Source organism: Diceros bicornis, chromosome 18 (assembly GCF_020826845.1).
Source record: "Diceros bicornis minor isolate mBicDic1 chromosome 18, mDicBic1.mat.cur, whole genome shotgun sequence".
In the NCBI taxonomy this organism is placed as follows: domain Eukaryota; kingdom Metazoa; phylum Chordata; class Mammalia; order Perissodactyla; family Rhinocerotidae; genus Diceros; species Diceros bicornis.
In genome coordinates, this window is record NC_080757.1 from 17,809,946 (window position 1) to 17,830,152 (window position 20,207).

At 38.7% G+C, this 20,207-nt stretch overlaps 1 protein-coding gene across 4 annotated transcripts in view; it reads left to right on the top strand.

Annotated features, from left to right (window-relative positions):
• The first annotated feature begins 1,009 nt into the window (after positions 1-1,009).
• SSH2 (slingshot protein phosphatase 2) overlaps positions 1,010-20,207 on the top strand; it is a 250,320-nt gene continuing 231,122 nt past the window's right edge. For 2 of the 4 annotated variants that reach the window (XM_058560182.1, XM_058560183.1), the window contains exon 1: positions 1,015-1,278. In XM_058560182.1, the coding sequence (XP_058416165.1) occupies positions 1,216-1,278 (63 nt within the window). In that variant the 5' untranslated portion in view covers positions 1,015-1,215. Of the gene's footprint in view, positions 1,279-20,207 lie in introns of all 4 variants that reach the window. The other 2 variants (XM_058560186.1, XM_058560180.1) reach the window with 2 other exon arrangements.

A 20,207-nucleotide genomic window follows, 5' to 3' on the forward strand; every position in this document is an offset into this window, starting at 1 on the left:
CAGCACATCCACTCAAACTACTGAGAAATACCTTTGTCAACTCTCTTTCTCTGTGTAAATAATCAATGGTATTTGCATAGCGTGATTTTTTTCCTTTTTAATCTTCATTTTCCATTACAGTCTTGGCTTCTGTTCAGCTGACGATTTATCTCTTAGAAAATGATTCCTTTAAAATATTTAATCTACATTTCACGTGTCAATGAAATCTAGGGACGAAGGAGAAGAAACCTCAACGAGCAAATCCTGTTGAAGAGAATTTCTTCCCAGCAGGAAGCAAGTGGGAGGTAAACAGCAGGTTGGGCCCTTACAACCAAGTCTGTGAGCCCAGCTTTCTCGGCCTCCCAGGCTCACTCAGCCTCTCGTCTCCTCAGGAATAATGAATGAGTCCTTAGACAGGGGGCAGGGTAATAGAGGAAGCATGCGGGCGCCATGAAGCTTCTCAAGGTATAAAATTAAAAGTCTTTCGAAAAGTCTCATCATAACATGGACTCTGAGACAGAAGGGTGGGAAACCGCAGAAAAAGACCCCGAGAGCAGGGTCAAAGGGGGATAAACTCGTCTCCAGGTCGCTCCTGGGGGCTCTCGAGCCCAGTAAGTCCCTCTCACGCCTGGAGAAAGAGTTTGAAACCCCGCACAGCCCTTTCCCACCAGAAAACGTGTTGGCCTGAGATGTTCACCTCGGTTTCTTTACACTAAGGTTGGCTAAGCTGTGTGCCCCACCGCATAAAATGGTTCTCTCTCAGGAGTAGGGACTCCAGCGGTCTCAGCCCCGGGCCCCCCACCCCCACCCCGGTCCACAGCCCCAGGCGCGGGCGAACCGCGAGAGTCCAGCGCCAGGGAGGAAACCCGGGAAGGGGCGGCCGCCCCAGGCGCACACTCACGGCCGGCTTCCGGCAACTCAAGGGTTACGGCGAGGCGGCGGCGCGCGCCGAGGGGAGAGGCGGTTGCTGACAGGTGGCGCCTGCGCACTGGGAGAGCTCATTGTGCCCCGCAGCTGCCGAACCGCCCGCCCGCCTGCCAGCCGCTCGTTCGGCGCTTCAGTCTGCGAGAGTCCGGTGGTGGGTGCGGAGCCTGCGTCTGTCCTCGCGGCCTCCTCCTCCTCCCCGTTCCCCTCACCCCCACCCCACACCCCTCTCCCCATCCCGGCTCCGTCACCCTCCCGCCCCCCACACTCAGGACGAGAATGCCCTGCCCGGAACAACCCAGCAGCGCCTAGATGGCTTTGGTCACGGTCCAGCGGTCGCCTACCCCCAGCACCACCTCCAGCCCCTGCGCCTCGGTGAGTCCCTCCCGGCGGCAGCTCCGCTCGCTTCTGTCACTGCGGCTCCGCTTTGCCTCAGCGGGTCCCGCCGAGCGCCACTGCGCACGCGCCGCGCCGCTTCCCAGGCCTTGGCACTCGGCTGCCGCGAACCCCCCACACTCCCCATCTTAAAGACGAGCTGCAGGAACTACCGGACGTTGATTTTTGCCCCCATCACTCTGGGCACCTCGCTCTCACAGTCCTCGCCCCGAACCCCCCTGTGGCATGCCTTCCTATGGCTTGAGCACTTCCTTTCGGGAATGAGTCATTCTTGCTTTTCACCCTCCCCCTTCCTTTACCCTCTGTTGCTCTGCTGCAGGGAGAGGACCATGGGACTCCAGCGTTGCCCCTTACACACAAACACATCCCCTTACCCACACCCATTTCATGGGCCCGTTCGGTATTCGCACACAGCACACCCTTCTTGAGGCTTTCCGGGGTGTGCGCCTTCCCCCTAGTCACTTGCTGTCTTTCTTGTGCTCTGTACTGTTCAGGCTTCATTGGACTGCTGAACGGTAGTTACTCCTTGGTTTCTTCCCTCCTCCCCTCCCCCAAAGAGGGGCCTTGGTCTCTGCTTCTTGGACCTCTTACCTTTCCTCTACGAGGTCCCGAAGCATCTGGCACCAGTGCCAATTCATTTACATCTTACAGACATTTATGCGTTGCACTCATTGCTCATGATCCTTCTTGTTCTTGGGTCTTGTTTGTATGGCTCGTTACTTCAGATGCTTATGGCAGTGAAGCATGCTTCCAGAAGGAAAACACCCAGTAACCAGCCTTTTCCTGCTGGGCCCTTCTTTGCGTTCGCTCCTCGCCCCAACCCCCGACTCCTTTACACTCCGTTCTTTTAGGCTTTACTTTTGAAAATATTTATTTTTACAAATAAAATATTGCACCAGTGGGGCGAAATGGGATCTGTAAATAAAAAAAAAAAAAATCCAAATGTTGTAGAGGGAAATAGACCGAATGAAAATATGAGCAATTGGAAGAACCATCTTGAACTTCCTACAGAATTGCAATTTTAAAAACTATGTTGGTGGATTTAGTAGTTTTAAGTTGCAAAAAGGTATTCAATAAACACTGTACCATCTTCCACTGTAAAAAATCGGGTTACTCTTAATATTTATATGTTTACTAGGGTGTGAGCTGTGATATCTTGAAAATATACTGGCTTGTGATTTCAACATAATTTCCTGAATTTCAAAATTTTGTCGTGTATAGTAGTAGTTTCTTTTTTTTTTCTGAGCTTTCTTTTGTATTTTGTGTGACCAAAATGACAACTATATCCTACTTCTAGAAGCAATTATACTTCAGAGGTTAACGTACCTTGTGTTATTCCAGAGAGCAGAACTAGGATCCTTGGATAGAAGTTCAGGGAGGCAGATTTCCAATGATTGTAAAGAAGAATTTTTTAACAATGGAGTGGACTGCTTTATAGCAAGTGCCCATTATTGAAAGTATTCAAGCAAAGGCTGGAGGACTTTTTGCCTAAGAGGTGGTATAAAGAATTCCTGCAATGGGGGACTTCTAAGGTTCTTTCCAACTCTTAAGATTCTGTGATTTGAGAATAATTGCACTTCAGCTAGTAAAACATTTTAGGGTCATCTAAAGACAAGTGTAGGGATAGAAATTTAATATACTTTGTTCTTATATATGGTACTTTATGCTCATTTTTGGCAAGTTATTAACATACCATCAGACTATGTTAATTCACCCCGCTAGTAAACCCTTTGAAGATAGTGGTTACCAGACCTGATTTTGGCAGAGCAGGCAACTGAAGGTTAGTGGAGTCATGCAGATAAACTGGAAACCAGCATTATAGTGACAGAATTTTCCCTGGGCATTGTTGAAAACAGTTTATGCTATAATAATAATATATGTATATCAAGTTATCATACTAATTTTCTTGAGGTGAAAGATTTGTATACAGTAAGACCATATCTACTTGATATGACTTAATTAGCCAAAAGTTGGTTATTTTAGAATCTTGAGGTATGTTAATAGTCACTTTTGACATAGGTAATTAAATTGATCATGTGGTAAGCTCAGTTGTTGAGCTAAATGACTGATAATTTCTACGTCTCCTTGCTATAGTAGCCTGGTTATTTCAGTTGTTTATATGTGGCCCTGGTTGCAAAGGAATCCTGGGACTAGGGTTTGAGTGTGTGTATGTATGAAACAATCAGCATTGTTAGCTTTACTGATGAGCCAATTACCTTTCCCTTTAAGTTGTCTTCCTGTTTCACTTCATCAGAGCTATGTTCAGCTGAGTTGTCTCGTGGTCCTTGTGTTCCAGTATTTGGCTGCTGTCTGACCTGCATATATTTGTTGTTGTATCTCTTGCTGCATGAATAGGTTGAGTTGTTTGTTTTAAAAGAAAGAGAGCAAAAGGGATCTAGAGATCCATGAAAGGAGAGATTTAATTTTGTGAGGCTGGAAATTTAGATTTTTTAATAATCATTTTAAGCATTCTATTATACTTTTTCACTCTAGGAGGTAGGACATGTTAATAATGTCAGCACTTCAGTATTCTTTCATTAGAGATTAAGCAAATCTATTGATCATCTACTGGATGTAAATGACTATTATAGATACAAAGATGTATAAGATATTGACCCTGTCCTTCAGGATCATGTAATCTTGGGAGAGAGAGAGAGGGGATGGGAGGAAGGATAAACATAAGGTGAGAGGGTAGAAAAAGAGAGTGAGGGGAATGATACTGTATATACATGAACAGCCAGTTTGTAATGGCCATATGTATTGTCTGAATTCAGATTAAGATAAAATCACTAAGGACAATAGTAATAACAACAATATCTAACATCTCTTGGGTCTTTCTCTCTGCCAGGCATCATGCTAAATGGATTTTACTCCATGGATTAACTCATTTTTTTTACACGGATTTTACATGTTTTTACATATATTAACTCATTTACTCTTCACAATATGCCCAAGAGAAATTCCTGTTTTCCCCATCTTACAGATGAAGAAACTGAGGCAAAGAGTTATTAAGGAATGTGCCCAGTGACACTCAGTTGTTAAAGCTGTAATTCAAACCCAGGTGTGTCTCACTTTAGAATCTTCCATCTTTTTACTTCATGGTAATCAAAGAGAAGTATACATAGTAGGTGGCTCTTGAACTAGGTCTTGAAGGATGGGTTGAATTTTTATAGGCTGAGACAGATGCTGGGAAGTTGAGAGTATTCCAGGTGGAGATATGCTATATATACCAAGACTTAGAGGCTGAAAAATACAAGGTGTATCTGAAGGACTTAAAAGACCAGTTTGAGAAAGGATTTGTTTGGAAGAGTAGTGAGAGATAAAGGTGAGGAGGCAACTGGGCTGCACAGGGACTGCTGAGCTTAGGAGTTTGAACTTGGTAGAGAAGGTACTGGAGAGTCCTCAGAGGTTTTTGAGCAGATATGATCACAGTGGTATTTTAAGACAATTGATCTAGCAGCTGTGGGCCAGAGGGGTTTGAGAGAGGGCGAGAGAGGCCATGCATGAAGCCAGTGAGAGGCTGTTACAATAGCCCAGGTGTGAGATAATAAAGGCCTGAACTGGGAATGTGAAGTGGTAATGGAAAGAAAGGGACAGGTGTGAGGGATTGTGAAGAAGACAAAGGACCTGGGGACTGATTGGATATAGAGAAGGAGGAATCAGAGATGCCAACTCTTGGACTATATTGTTCTTCCTGGATAATAGATGTTTTCTAATTAGTTGGGGGCAATTTAAGAATTATCTCTTTCCCTCTATTCCTTCTGGTATGAATTTTCTGAATGGATACCTATATTGATCCAGGGTCGTATAAACACAGTGAAATATCATAAAAATCTTTTACTTTTGTGTAGTGCTTTATACTTTTCAGAGTGTTTTTGTGTTCATGATCTAATTTAATTCTAGAGCAGCCTCATAAGTTATGCAGGACCGGTACCAAGGTTAAAATACTTGCTCAAGGTTACAAAACTGGTAGGTGTAAGAACCTGCACCAGAACTAAGTTCTTTGGCTCCTGGTCCACATCTCTTTCCACGGTATGATAAGAGAAACGGCATGAGTTTCTAATCCTGAGAACTTGACTGCCAGCATAATAAAGGAACCAAGACGTGAGATGCAATCAAGAACTCAAACTCTCTTTGGAGTTCATTTACACTGTACCCTTGACTACCTAGAACAGAATCATCCAAGTTTGTGCAAAATCATTTTTAGATGATACCCTTATTTGAAGCCTGTTATCTCTTAGTTTATACAGAATTCTTATAAACTTGGATATTTAGTTTTCTTATTCTTAGAAGATTACCAACAGCAAAATAAGAATGGAAAGTGGCAGATGCTGCTAACGGCAAGCTCCTTATAGTTCTAGGAAATGATAGCTGATGGTTTTACAGCAAGGTAGGAGGAAGAAAACCTATAAATAGCTGGCCTAAGAAAAAATTCAGCGGTTATGGACTATTTAATGTAAGGGCAAATACCCTTCTAAGACCTAGTACCTAAGAGCTATTATGTGGTCATAATGATGACCCTGAATCATCATAAGACGGCTTAATCTTGTTTTGTTTTGATTTAAGCAGTCAGGATTGAGTAAAGTGTATTTTTAGATAGATGTCCATTTAGGTTTCACCAAAGTTTTGATGTTTAAGATGCACATTTTAATTAATTGGGAAATTTATTTATATATATATCTTATTTCCTAATGATGCTGGACAAATAAAATATTAATGAATTATATATATTAAAAAATATGACCACACCTCTCTCCCTAGGCAGAGAAAATAAAACCATAGCAAATATGAAATTGATTTACATGAAGTATAAATATTTAAAAGTGATACTTTTAATTTTTTGGAGATAGCTTTAGAAACTTTCTTAAACTTTAGAAATAGTACATGACCATTGTAGGAAGTTTGGAAAATACAGAAAAGAGAATAAAGGATATGTGCCATACAGCTATGTATGTATTTTACATAGCTGAAATGCTGCTGTATGTGTATATATCTATCTATCTGTCTGTCTGTCTGTCTATCTATCTATCCATAGATGTATTGCCATATCACTTAAATGGCTACACTGAGTAGTTATGTTATAGCTCATTCTAACCATTCCATTATTGGTGAACATCTAGGTTTTTTCCAGCTTTTTTTTTTTTGCTATTATAAATTACATTGCAGTGAACATCATTGGGCATAAATATTCAACTGCATTTTGAACATTTATTAAGATTTCAAGAAAGGCAATTACTGGATCACAGAGTATAAACAATTTTAAGACTCCTGTTACATATTTATATTTTCTAGAAAGGTTGTTCTAATTAACATTTATTCCAACCAGCATAGTGTAAGAATGCTCATTTCTCCTAGCCTTATTAACACTGGATATTCTAATTTCATTTTTAATCATTAGTAATTTTTGAGAATAGAGAGTAGTTCCTAGTTGGGTTGATATGTATTTTATTATTAGACAAGTTGAATTTTCAGATGTTTATTAGGCATTTCTATTAACTTTTTTAAAAGATAGTTTTATTGAGGTATAGTCTACAAACCCTAAAACAAACCTGTTTTACTAAGTGATTTTTAGTAAACTTTAGTAAACTTAGAGTTGTATAACCTTCACTACAATCTTGTATTTCCATTTTATAAGCTGTTTGTTTACTCTTTTCAATCTGTGTACCCTCTTGATATAGTATATTAACCCTTTATTATATTTATTAAAACCTTTGCTTTTTAATTGTTTGTGTTGCCCTTAGAATAAAGTTTACACTCCAGAATTTTGCCAGCAAGACTTTTAATTAGCCAACCTTGCTTACCTCTTCAGCCTTGTCTCTTCCCAAGTCCCTGCCTTGCACACTGCTCAGTCAAGCTGACATGCCATGCTCCCTCTGATCTCTAGGCTTTTGCACATGCTGTTCCCTTTACCTGGAACACTTTTCCTTCATCTCTTTACCTGACTGATTCCTACTCATCCTTCAGGTCCCAGCTTAAATGTCACTTCTTCTGGGAAGCTTCCCTGACTCCACTCCCAGACTATGGTAGGTGCTCCTTCTATGCGCACCGTAGCACCCTATACTTACCGTAACATCCTGGCTCTTATCTCTTTATTGTACTTGATTGTTTGACTGCTTATTTCCTCAGCTAACCTTTAAGCCAGGGACTGGGTCTGTTTGCATATTTTTGTGTCACCAGGGGCAAAATTATTGGACGCATGGATCAATGGTTGGATCGACGGATATAGTCATATTTAGCAATCTTATCTATTTTGAGTTCTTCTGTTGTTTTTAATCATTGTTCTGTTTCTAGAAGCCCAAAGAATATGACCACCTTTAAGACTTTTGATACATATTGCTAAATTGTCCTCTAGAAAGGTTGAATCAATCTGTGTTGACAAGCTGTGTATAAAAATATCTGCTTCACTGTACCCTCACCAGCCCTGAGTGTCATTGTTATCATCCATTTTCTTTATCATAAGAGCTATCGTTTATTGAACATTTACTGTGTACCAGACACTATGCTGACTACCATGCATGCATTATGATTTTTAATTTTTACATTACTCCTGTGGTGTAGGTATTATTATTATCTCTATTTTACAAAGAAAATTGAGTCTCAGAGAAGTAAAATGAATTGCCCAAGATTATAGGTCTGGTGTCAGACCCCAGAACTCTTTCTCTTAACCACTAGTATTTTATTGTTGTTTACGTTTTTTTTTCTTTTTGTAAGGAAGATTGGCCCTGAGCTAACATCTGTTGCCAATCTTCCTCTTTTTGCTTGAGGGAGATTGTCCCTGAGCTAACACCTGTGCCAATCTTCCTCTCTTTTCTTTTTCGTATGTGGGTGGCCTCAACAGCATGGCTTGATGAGCGGTGTGTAGGTCCGCACCTGGGATCCAAACCTGCGAACCCCAGGCTGCTAAAGCAGAGCACGCAAACTTAACCACTATGCCACTGGGCCAGCCCCCTGTTGTTTTAATTTACAGTTTTTAAATCAGAGGTTAAACACTTTTTCAAATATATACTATTATATATTTTATAGTCCCTGTTTTGTAAGTCATTGATGCGATTAGTCTAGGTTTCTCCATGGATAGTAATTTTTGCTATATAGTTATGTAAATATTCTTTATATACTAAGAATATTAACCTTATTCTGTTATGCTGCACATTTTGCCTCAGTTTTTCATTTGCCATTTTGTTTTGTTTTATTCATTTTGTTGTACAGATGTTTAAAAAATCTTAATGCCATCAATCCAAAGTCTTTTTTTGTGTGTTTTTTTCCATAGTTCAATTTTCTATCAATAGAGAAATATTCCCTCATATTTTCTTAAATTGTTTTATAGTTTATTTTTATATTTAACTTTAGTCATCTGAAATTAATTTTACTACATGGTATGAGGCAAATATTAAATTTATTTTGTTCCAAATAGTTAACAACTTGTCCCAGTTCATTTTATGAAACAATCACTCCTTTTTCTAGTGGTATGTTATTCCACCTCTGGGAGATACTAAATTGGGGTATAAGCTAGAGTGTGTTCCATTGAAGTTCCATTGCTAGTCCTACTAGAGTTTAGTTAGTTTAGCATGTACGTATTACTTAGTATTCATTAAATTGCATGGACAGAAAATAAACTTAAATTAGCTTAGATTTTAAAATTTGACTCAAGTGCCTGGGAAGTCCAGAGGAGGAGCAGGCCTTTGGTACTCAAAAGGTATCATCAGGTCTCTCGTCTTTTCTATCTGGCTTTGAGGGAGAGGGAGCAGATTCTAGATTATGCTCAGTCTGAAAAAGGCACCGTGCAGAGCCCACACTGCCTTTCTTTGTAGCACCATTAAATATCATTCCTGGTTCTAGCAGCTTAGGGCTTTACTGTTTTTGCATTAAATACGTGTTGGCTACACAGTGCCTAGCCCATTGTAGGCATTCACATGTCAGTGTTTTCCATTTATTTGTTCACTCATTCAAAAAACCTAGCTGTAGTCGGGAAACTATTTCCAATAAGAAAAAAAAAATCAATGTGATTATTGATAAAACCCTTACCCAATTTGAAATACACCAGAGGCCAGGTGTACATTGGAGAGACCTAAAGAATCTTGTTAATCAGCAAATATTTAATGAGTGCTATTTTGTGCAGGTAATCCCATCCATTCTCTTCCTCTGGTTCTCAGCACTGAGTCCTTTTCAGATACTTTTACAAACTGCCCTGCATTTTCTTGCCCAGCTGAGCAGCATAGCTGCTGTTCACAGCGCCCCTCATTTTCCTGTTTATTAAGAGAAAGTCTGCTGAGGTGATCTTGGCTCTGAAATGTAGTGAAAGGTCCCATGGTTTCCTAGATTTCCTGAAAGACAGGAAATATTTCACTCACTCAGTGGGAGAGGGTATGCTTAGAAACAAATGGGAAGAAGTAGTGTACTGTGTTTTTAGCCTAGATTTTATGGAGCTGTTTGATTCAATTAAAAAAATAAAAGGTAATTTAGTATCTTTTTGTATCCTGTGCTCTACTTGATTCTGAAGATATCTATTTATTTACTCATTCTTTCCTGGATTGGGGATCCAGCAACCAGTTAGTCCCTGCCTTAGGAAGCTTAGAGTATAAGTGGAAAGACTGTATTAAATAAGTAATTGGAGTACAGTGTAGTAATCACAAATTATATGTCTTGAGGAAGAGAAAGAAGGCCAGCAAGGACTTCTGAGTTGAGCCTTAAAGAGTGAGTGGGAGTTGGCCAACAAACAGAGAGTTAGGGGTGAGTAGCAGGAGAGAGGGAAGCATTCTTAAGCATGAACTTAAGGCGCAAGGCTAGAAATGGCACGACGTTACAGTGCTGATGCCATTTAAAGTGCAGAAGGTGGGGCTGGAGAAGTAAAGATAATTTCTTCTGAATTGTAACATCTATGCCCTTACTTTTATCTTTAATACAGTATATATGTTTTCTTGACTTGCCTTTAAAATGAATTTGTTAAAATTCATGATTATGGGCAAGAAACCTTAAAGTCTAGCTGTCCTAATAGCTACCATGTTTCAAGTGTTTACTGGGCCGTAGACACTGGCTGCAGCACTAAACAGGCATCACAGCAACCACTGAAAGAGTACTATTATTGTTCCCATTTTACACAGGAAGAAACTGATTTTCAGAGAGGCGTCTAGAATTCCCCAGTTATGTGTGGCAGAGCTGGGATTTAAATTTTGTCACACTCAGAGACCAACTACTAGACTAACTTACCTTCTGCATGTTAGAATTAATCTCTATGTCTAGGTATTGTTTAACTTCTTCCATTTTTTTAAACCATTTTCTTCATGTTTGCCCTGCTTTAGTTTGAATCACTGCAGTTTGAGTCATTTTGCTGCTTATGCCTTGGTACTTGATAAACTCAGTTCAGCAGCAGTTTGTTGAGAGCCTTCTCAAGCACTGTGGGATGATGTAAGGCATTAGCCTTGCCCTAGAATTTGAAGGTCTAGTGGGGGAAAGCAACTGTAAACTAAGCATGTATAATCAAAAAGGTAATATGGTGAGTGCAATAGGAGAGGCACAACCTAAGTGTGTATATGGGAAGAAGGTATCACATCTGAAGGGGATAATGGACAGGAAATGTGGAACAGACTAATAGGAAAAGATGGAGGAGTAAAAGATCTTGGCAGCTAAGAAAATGAAATATATGTTATTTACTTCTAAATATTAATCCCTTTTAGTTCCATTCACAATTAGAAGCCAGTTTTTTCTACAGGATGATTATTGTAAGATAATTGTTGTCTAAGTCATGGTAGCCAGATACTGAAGCTTCTATCTTTGGAAAGTGTGGGTTTGTAGGTATTACCTTGCCCCTCACCTGTTTTTCCTATCTCACCTCCATACCTTTCCCCACTTAAAGAAAGAAAGAAAAAAACCCAACAACTTCTTTCTTGTGTGAAATTATATTTATTGAAGTTCAAGGGAAGCCATCTCTTTGCAACTTGCTCATTGGAGCGATGATTGTCCAGTTGTTGCTTCAGACACTATTATAGAAATAGCAACAATTTGGAAGAGGCTTTTTTTTAACAATTAAGGTATTTAGCATGTCTCAGGCAAGAATGAAAATAACCACACGTCAGCATCTCAGAACATATTATCTTAATCTATTGAAGAAGCTCATTGATTCTTTGGGGTTTGAGAAAGGAGTTGTGGTTTAGAATAAAAATAGTATCTGCCAATGATTCTAATATAGACCATCTAGGCGTGGGGAAGCCCTAAAAGTATTTTCATTTCTCTCTTCTTAGGCCTTCAAAAATACCTGTAGCAGCATGAAGCAGTCTAGCATAGTGATTAAGAGTGTAGGGTCTGGAAACTCTGCCTGAATCTGAATCTTGACTTTACAATTTCCTAGACTTAGACTTAACCGCTCTATGCTTTGCCCGTCTTTAAAATACAGCTAATAATAGTACTTCTTTCACAGAAATAAGCATTAAATGAGAGAATGCCTTAGCACCATGCCTGGCACCAAATAAGCATATACTCATGAAGTGTTAGTCATTTTTATAATGATGGTAATTTAGCGTTGCTCTTTGGTTATTAAGCAATTTTTCATTATAACATAAATTTGGTGGGGAAGATATTTGCTTTATGATAATATAATTCAAATGAATAGCCTATTTCAGGAGTTAGTTTCTCATTCTCTTTTCTCTTTCTTTAATTTATTTTTAGTCAATAATAGCTTTTTTTAAAATTAGAGAATCTCTGCTTTAGTTGCCAATTTCTACAGCAAAGTATGTTGTGTATGATTTTGTAATGACCCTGGAGCACCATACAGGATAATTAATGTAGCTGTAATCTTTAAAAATTTCCTTCCCTTGAGAGCTTATCAATTTACTAGGCCATGCTTAGTAGCATATTAATCTATTGGATGTTTTGCTATGTGATAGGACAGATCATTGCAAGTGGTCACCTTAGTTTGTATAGTCAAACTATACATGTATTGAATGTATTAGTGTTTTTAATGATTGAGGCTATAAATCATGTGGCAAAATAGGACAGAAATTGACAGATATTTTTTAAATATGGAGAATCCGAGGACATTGAATGTATTCGTAGATTTAAATATATCTTTGTGCAAGGAAACAAAAGGTGAGAAGAATGATCCATCTAATCCAGCTATACCGAGCAGTTGGCAGTTGAAATTGGATGCAGTGTTTACAAGATGCATTTCCAAAGCAACTGAATGAACTCACGGATGATATAACAAGAGGTCTTTGGTTCAGACTTTGGTTGCATTTTGATTACAGTTTTTATTATTGAACCCTCTCAGAAAATAGAGACAACCTGTTTCTTCCTAGAGAGAGTACTGAAAAAAATTACGCTAAAGTTTCTGAGTACAATATTTTGATTCATTTTCTTACATTTGGCTTACACCAGCTGCAACTTTCTCATCTCTGAGCATTTTTTTTTTTTTTTGTGAGGAAGGTTGGCCCTGAGCTAACATCTGCCAATCCTCCTCTTTTTTGCTGAGGAAGACTGGCCGTGGGCTAACATCCATGCCCGTCTTCCTCCACTTTATATGGGACGCCGTCACAGCATGGCTTAGCCAAGCGGTGCGTCGGTGCGGGCCGGGGATCTGAACTGGCGAACCCCAGGCCGCTGCAGTGGAGCTTGCGCACTTAACCACTTGCGCCTCCAGGCCGGCCCCTCTCTGAGCATTTTTATGCTGATTCTGTGTTTTCCAGTTAAACTTCGAAGGAAACTGTACTGACTGTAAAGGAAGTCTGGTTAGGCAAGGTGTGGTTGAATAATCCAGGAACCCCTCCACTTGCCTATAAAACATTCTTGCAGTATATAGAATCTTGAAAATTAAATATAGGGCTTTTAGGAGAAAGAAACTATACTTAGGAGATTTGCACTTAAGCACCATTTTGTAGGATTTAAGAAAAAATTAAATCAAGAGAATTTTATTAAACAAAACTATGAAAAGTCTTCTTGTGTTCTTGAAATTATCTTAGAGAAGACTGTAGTTGTGGTGCAAAATTAAAAACTTTAAAAGCACAAGGATGATTTGAACCTCTTTGTTGCATGAGCTAGTTCAGATGCCAGTCTGCTGAAAGTTAGAAATAAGAGATGTTGCTCACCAAATTAGTCTTTGATTTGTTTCCAGCTTCTTTCAGGTGATTCAAGGCACTTAGAGGAAGACTGTTTTAACAGGTCCTGAACTTATACTTTCTTTTTTTCATAGATTTTTTTTTCACTTTATTGGATTGCATTCATTTGCAAACATTTATTAAGTCTGTACTGTGCACAAGACTTTATAACATTTAACCTGCTAGTGCAGTCTACTTTTTTTTTTTTTTAAGATTGGCCCTGAGGCCGGCCTGGTGGCTTAGCGGTTAAGTGCGCGCGCTCCGCTGCTGGCGGCCCGGGTTTGGATCCCGGGCGCGCACCAACGTACCGCTTCTTCGGCCGTGCTGAGGCCGCGTCCCACGTACAGCAACTGGAAGGATGTGCAACTGTGACATACAACTATCTACCGGGGCTTTGGGGGGAAAAATAAATAAATTACAAAAAAAAAAAGATTGGCCCTGAGCTAACTAACATCTGTTGCCAGTCTTCCTCCTTTATTTTTTCCTTTTTTCTCCCCAAAGCCCCAGTAGATAGTTGTATGTCATAGTTGTACATTCTTCTAGTTGCTCTATGTGGGATGCTGCCTCAGCATGGCTTGATGAGCGGTGGGTAGGTCTGTGCCCAGGATACGAACCGGTGAACCTCAGGCCACTGACGTGGAGCACGGGAACTCAACTGCTATGGCACCGGGCCAGCCCCAGTCTACTTTTTTAAAAAAACAAGTTGCCTTATCTTGAACATGAGATTTAGAAAATTGGATGATTGAGGTTCTGTGTTTTATTCTTTCTTCATTCTGCTGATATACTGAAATCTCCCATTTGATGTTGTATTTTTTTATTCTGTATTTTATTTGTGGCTCACGTTTCTGAAATAACTGTAATAGTGATTCTCTAATTAGAAGTGACCTTTCTGGGCCGGCCCTGTGGCGCAGCGATTAAGTGTGCGCACTCTGCTGCTGGCAGCCTGGGTTCGGATCCCGGGCGCGCACCGATGCACTGCTTGTCAGGCCATGCTGTGGCGGCGTCCCATATAAAGTGGAGGAAGATGGGCACAGATGTTAGCCCAGGGCCAGTCTTCCTCAGCAAAAAGAGGAGGATTGGCATGGATGTTAGCTCAGGGCTGATCTTCCTCACCAAAGAAAAAAAAAAAAAGAAGTGACCTTTCTGCAATAGTTGTGTGAACTCCAAACTGAAATCTTATAGTATAGAATTAGATCATATATAGTCCTGAATTCAGAGAGAAAGGAAAAAAATTATTGAAATGGACAGTTGCCTTTAGAAAATATTTGAATATACAAAAATGTTATTTTAAAATGTATGGGTTGATAGTTGAGAAAATGCCTTGTAAGATAGTTATTTTGTAACCCCTCCCTAAAAATAGAAAGTTCTCTTTCCTCATTTTGCTTTTTTTGTCTACTTCATTTGATTTATTACTGACTTTTTTTAAATTAAAATACATTTTTTAATTTATTTTTTTTAATTTTATTTATTTATTTATTTCCCCCAAAGCCCCAGTAGATAGTTGTATGTGGTAGCTGTACATCCTTCTAGTTGCTGTATGTGGGACGCGGCCTCAGCATGGCCAGAGAAGCGGTGCGTTGGTGCGTGCCCCTGATCCGAACCTTGGCCGCCAGCATCGGAGCGCGCACACTTAACCGCTAAGCCACGGGGCCGGCCCATGTTACTGACTTTCTGAAATACCATTTTGGAAGTCGTTAGCAGAATTTCTTCAAGATCAGTAGACAATGTGACAGTGATATTGAAATAATGAATTTTTTTTAATGCTGCTAAACCTTTCTTAATTATATTCAGCTGAGGAAAAAGTATTTTGTACACTGGTCCTCAGTATACTTTTCTTCCCTGCCAAATCCAGACACAAATGGACAGTTTCCCTCTCTGGCTAATTTAATAAGGATTTTATGTCTTAAGCAAGTAGGCTGCATTATAGTATAGGTTAAACTGGCTTTAGGTTCTGCAGCCAGATTCTGGAGTTAAAATCCCAGCTCTCCCACTTACTAGGTGTAGACTTTGGGCAAATCACCTTTCTAAGCTTACATTTTCTTATATTATGGGATTATTGTTGGCTTTCATGAAATAACTAAATGAATGCTTAGCACAGTGTCCAGCACTGTAGCATAGTGAGTGTTCAGTAACTGCTAGTGAATACTAATGTTAAGTAGATTTAATTCTTTACTTTTTGCACAGTATTACATATAGTATTTAATTTTAAAAGATTATGATAGCTTGGCTTCCAAAACATATTTGGGTCTTTACTGAATTGTATCAAATATGTGTTGCTCTCAGATGTGTTACTTTTTGAGAAGTTATACACCCTAGATTGAAATTGGCACAACCATTTTTGTAATGGTAATGAAGTGCATTTGAAGATAGTGAAAACTGTAGTTTGTGGTTATCTACAGCTACCATTAAAGCTATTAAAATTCTTTTTAGATAAAGATGCAGTGAACTTTTGCACTGAGCATGAGTCTGAATTTAATGCTCAGTGGGCACAAATGAGTGATATTTAAAATAATTCAGCCCTTCGTTTATATTATTTGTTCAAAGAATTGACAAAAAATAGTCTTTTGGCAGTTGAGATGTGTGTCATTTCTTGAAAATGCTTCTAGTGAAAGTCTGTATTATTTAGCTATCCTAAATGACAGCCTGCTTGAATGTCCCACAACATCATCTCTCACCTGTGACATCTGAGGTTTTTGTCAAATTCTGGCTTAATAGCTTTGAATATCAGAACCCTAAACCTTTTACCAGTTGTGTGCAGTGGTGGTACAAGCTTACCTTGCTGCTAAGACTACCAAATTGCAACCCCAATTTCTTGTTTGGGGGATTTGGGAAGCAGTGATTTTTATTTTTCCTTGCCAGTTCAACATAAGAAATCCCGGAGGTTTCTTGGATCTTTGATGACTATTGAAATCTTGGGGTTTATTCATAAATATTGCTTCCTCGAGTTTCACAGAATTTCAGAACTGAAAAATTGACTACTCTAACTCCTCATTTTACTGTTAAATAATTTCCAGAATTTGGCTCCAGGGATAAAGCTCAGAATAACTCGTCTGTTGGGCAGTTTTGGGAGAGTTTTTGGTATAGTAAAAACCCTGTACTACATCTTTAGTAGGAATTGATTAGAGGTTTTCTAGGATGCTAGGCATTTCAAGTGGCCACTTGGGTTCTAAGCTAGACATACATGGAGGTATAATACAGAAGGTCACACATTTAAATGTGGCAATGGGATTAGGCAGATGACTGAAATTAGTGAACCTGGCCAAATGGGGCCTGTGTTAAGTTGGAGATTATGAGCTTTATCGTCAGGGGCTGCCAATTGTGACCAAGAAGAGTGGAGACCCAATGTTCTCAGAAAAGTCTTCTATTTCAGAAGAAACACTCGTAATGCAGATTATGTGAAATCTGATTTTTAAATTTAGGCACCTGAATTGGCTGGGAATGATTTTGGCTAAAAGTAGAAAAGACCAAGTTTAAACCATAAGAATATTTCTGGTTTATCTAGCAGGAAATCCAAAGGTATACAGTCCAGGACTAACTCAGCAACTCAAAAATGCCATAAGGATCCAAGTTTTTAGTATCTTTCTGTTCTGCCATTAATAGTGTATTGGATTGTCAAGCCATGCTGTGGCGGCATCGCATATAAAGTGGAGGAAGATGGGTACAGATGTTAGCCCAGGGCCAGTCTTCCTCAGCAAAAACAGGAGGATTAGCATGGATGTTAGCTCAGGGCTGATCTTCCTCTCAAAAGAAAAAAAAAAAAGTGGTGTATTGGATTCCCATTTTTATGCTTGTCTCCACATAAAAGATGTCTGCTGTAGCTCCTGGCAGTACATCCATGTTTGATGCAAGAAGGGATAAAAGGTGCAGTGCCAGCTCTAGCTGTAACTTGAATTAGGAATGCAAAACTTTTCCTGGAAACCAATACCCCATTCATAGCCAACTTCTCTTTAAGTCTTTCACCAGAACTAGGTTACATGGTTACCCCTAGCTGCAAGAGAGCCTGGGAAAGCAAGTATATAACTTTTCATCTTAATCATTGAGTGGCAGCAAGGGAGAAAGATGTTTGGAATGGCCGTTGTCAAACTTTGTCTATCATAATAACTAATGAAGATTTAAAGAAATGTATCTTGAGGGCTAACTAGAACATATCTGTGGCCCAGATTTATCTTGTGGGTCACCAGTTTGTAGACACTTTATAACAGTGTTTTTCTCCCTTTTCAGTACTCATTATTCATTCTGGCTTCTATCAGTTATTTTATTGAGTTTCCAGGGTAACCTAGTGGAAAAGAGACATCTTTTTATATTGTGGAAACAGTGTTGAACTGGAAATTAGAAGGCTTGAGTTTAAGTCTTATTATAAAGACTTGGTAGCAGTGTAATATTGGACAAATTTGCTTAAGCTTTCTGAGCCTCTCATTGTTATCTGGAAGATGGGCATATAATATTGCAATATAGTATAGTAGTTAGATGCAGAGGCTTTGGAATCAAAGATCTAAGTTGGGATCCTATCTCTGTCAAGCAAGTTTCACAATCTCTGCATGTTAATTCTTCTGTAAAATGGGGTTAATATTTGTACCTACCTCACAGAGTCTTTATGAGGACTAAATGAGATACGGTGAAGTCCCACCTTAGCAGGGTTCTAAAGTTAGCATATAAGGCAAAAATCAAATTATAGTCAAAATTATTCTTGAAAAAAATCTCCTAAATCACCCATTGAGAACAATATACATGGTTTTGGGCATACTACTCTGTAACTGAGACTGTCTGAGGGGACATGGTTTCTCCCATCTCATGCTCACTTTGTTGCATGCACTTGTTGAATGTAATGGCAGATAAAATAATGTATACTATAACATAACTTATATTTTCATTCATATTTATTCTTTTCCGAGCACATATAATCAAATTAGTATGAGTTAATGCACATTTGATGCAACTCCAGAGTTATTTGTGAGATGCTTAGCATAGAACCTGGCCCTTTTAAGCATTCAATAAATGGTAGCTGTTATTGTTACCATAGGTACAGCGTGTGATGTTTGAGGATGAAGAAATTGAGGTTGTCCAGGGCTCAGCTTGGCTCCTGGTGTGCAACATGGACCAACGATGATTTTTTTTTCTTTCATACCAGCTAAAATTTAAAGCAGATGAGTGTGGCCAAGGGAATAATGTCACTATTTGGGGGATTAGGATGAGGATTATCAATTGTATTTCAAGGGAAAACTCTAATATAACTGCCTCCAAATTTGTAGGACAAAATTAACATGATCCCCCAAAATAATATGCTAATTTTCTTTTCTTTTTTTATTGTTTAAATTGTGAAGTATATCATTTACACAGAAGAATATTTTGATTTTTTTTAAATGCAAAAAAACTTGTGCTTCCTTTCAATTTTATGATGTAAAAACTTTCAAAGGACAAAGTGATATTAAGTGGAATGCAAGATGTCAGGAAGCCCTAATGATAAAATTCATCTGGGAGTCATTCATCAAGGATGTTAACTATGTTCAACTAAAACTACCATGCCAAGCCATAAACAGTTACAGGTGATCTGTTTTACAGTGTTGACACATATGTCTAACAAGATCTCACACCGCTGACAAAAAGTACTATTACGTATATAATAATACAATAATCTTTTTACACGTTCTCTCTGAGTAACATGGATTTGTTGCTTAAAATACTTTGGAACGTCAGTTGCTTGGGTCCGATTGTGGTGCTCAAATATAATGAGTCATGTATAGAGTAAGGCATAAATATAGCCTAAGAAATTACCATATAAGAAGACAAATGGCATCCCCCTTTTCTTAGAGGAAGTATTTATTTTGCAGGTTACGATGGGCAAGGGTGCAACCTCTGAACATTTTTCTTGAGGATCTAAAATTTAAAAGTAAGAATAACAGTGATAGACAGTGGAACTATAAGAGCCATAATATGCTTTGTTCAAGTGCTGTCAGATGTTTTCTGCTGAAAGTAGAGTTGTCTAAACTTGTACCTTATCACTTGTTGCTTGGTATAGGGTTGTCTTGTTTTTAAACAAAGGAGGAAAATCTTGTTTTAAGGTGACTCATGTAGTGATGTAGTGTGTTAGTAACCGGGTGGTGTTTCTTTGCTCAGTATGAGCGCTGGCAATAACAGATACTAGCAATTTTCCCATAGAATTTAACTCATATTTGGGAATTCTTAGGAATCAATGTGTACAGCTGTCTGGTTCCAGAAAGTCTTAAAAGTAAGAATGGTTAACTATCACTGCTATGTGACCTTGGGAATTTAAGATGTGTCATTTATAATATGAGTTATAATTAGCTTATACTTTTAAGACTTTAAATATCTAGCAGTCTCTCTTATCTGTAATTATTTTTCTCCTACTGTCCTTTGATTGGATGATTTATCCATTTAAAGTTAATTAAATTCAGCTGAGTCTTATTTTATGTTTTTTTTTTTTTGTTTGTTTGTTTGTTTTTTTAAATCTTACTGTGGTTATGGAACTAGGTCTAATGGAAGTTTGATTTTGGTGTCTTTATAGCTGTAAAGATATTGCCATGATACCTGGAAACACTGTTTGCTAGTAAAAGGGGGACAGGTATGGGTAATTGGAAAGATATATAGAAATTTATTCTCCTACTTATGGAGAATTTTAGAGGTTTTTATAATTTCCTGTAAGAGAAGTATATTGAAACTTCAATTCAAGCCATTTTTACAATAAAGAAGAGGATAGTTTTTAATAATAAATCTTCTAAAGCTAAGAGAGATTTGGTGAAAAACTTAGGGAAAGAATTGAAACGTGATTAAGGTTTTGGCAGGGTTGATGCAGTTTAGTTGATTGGC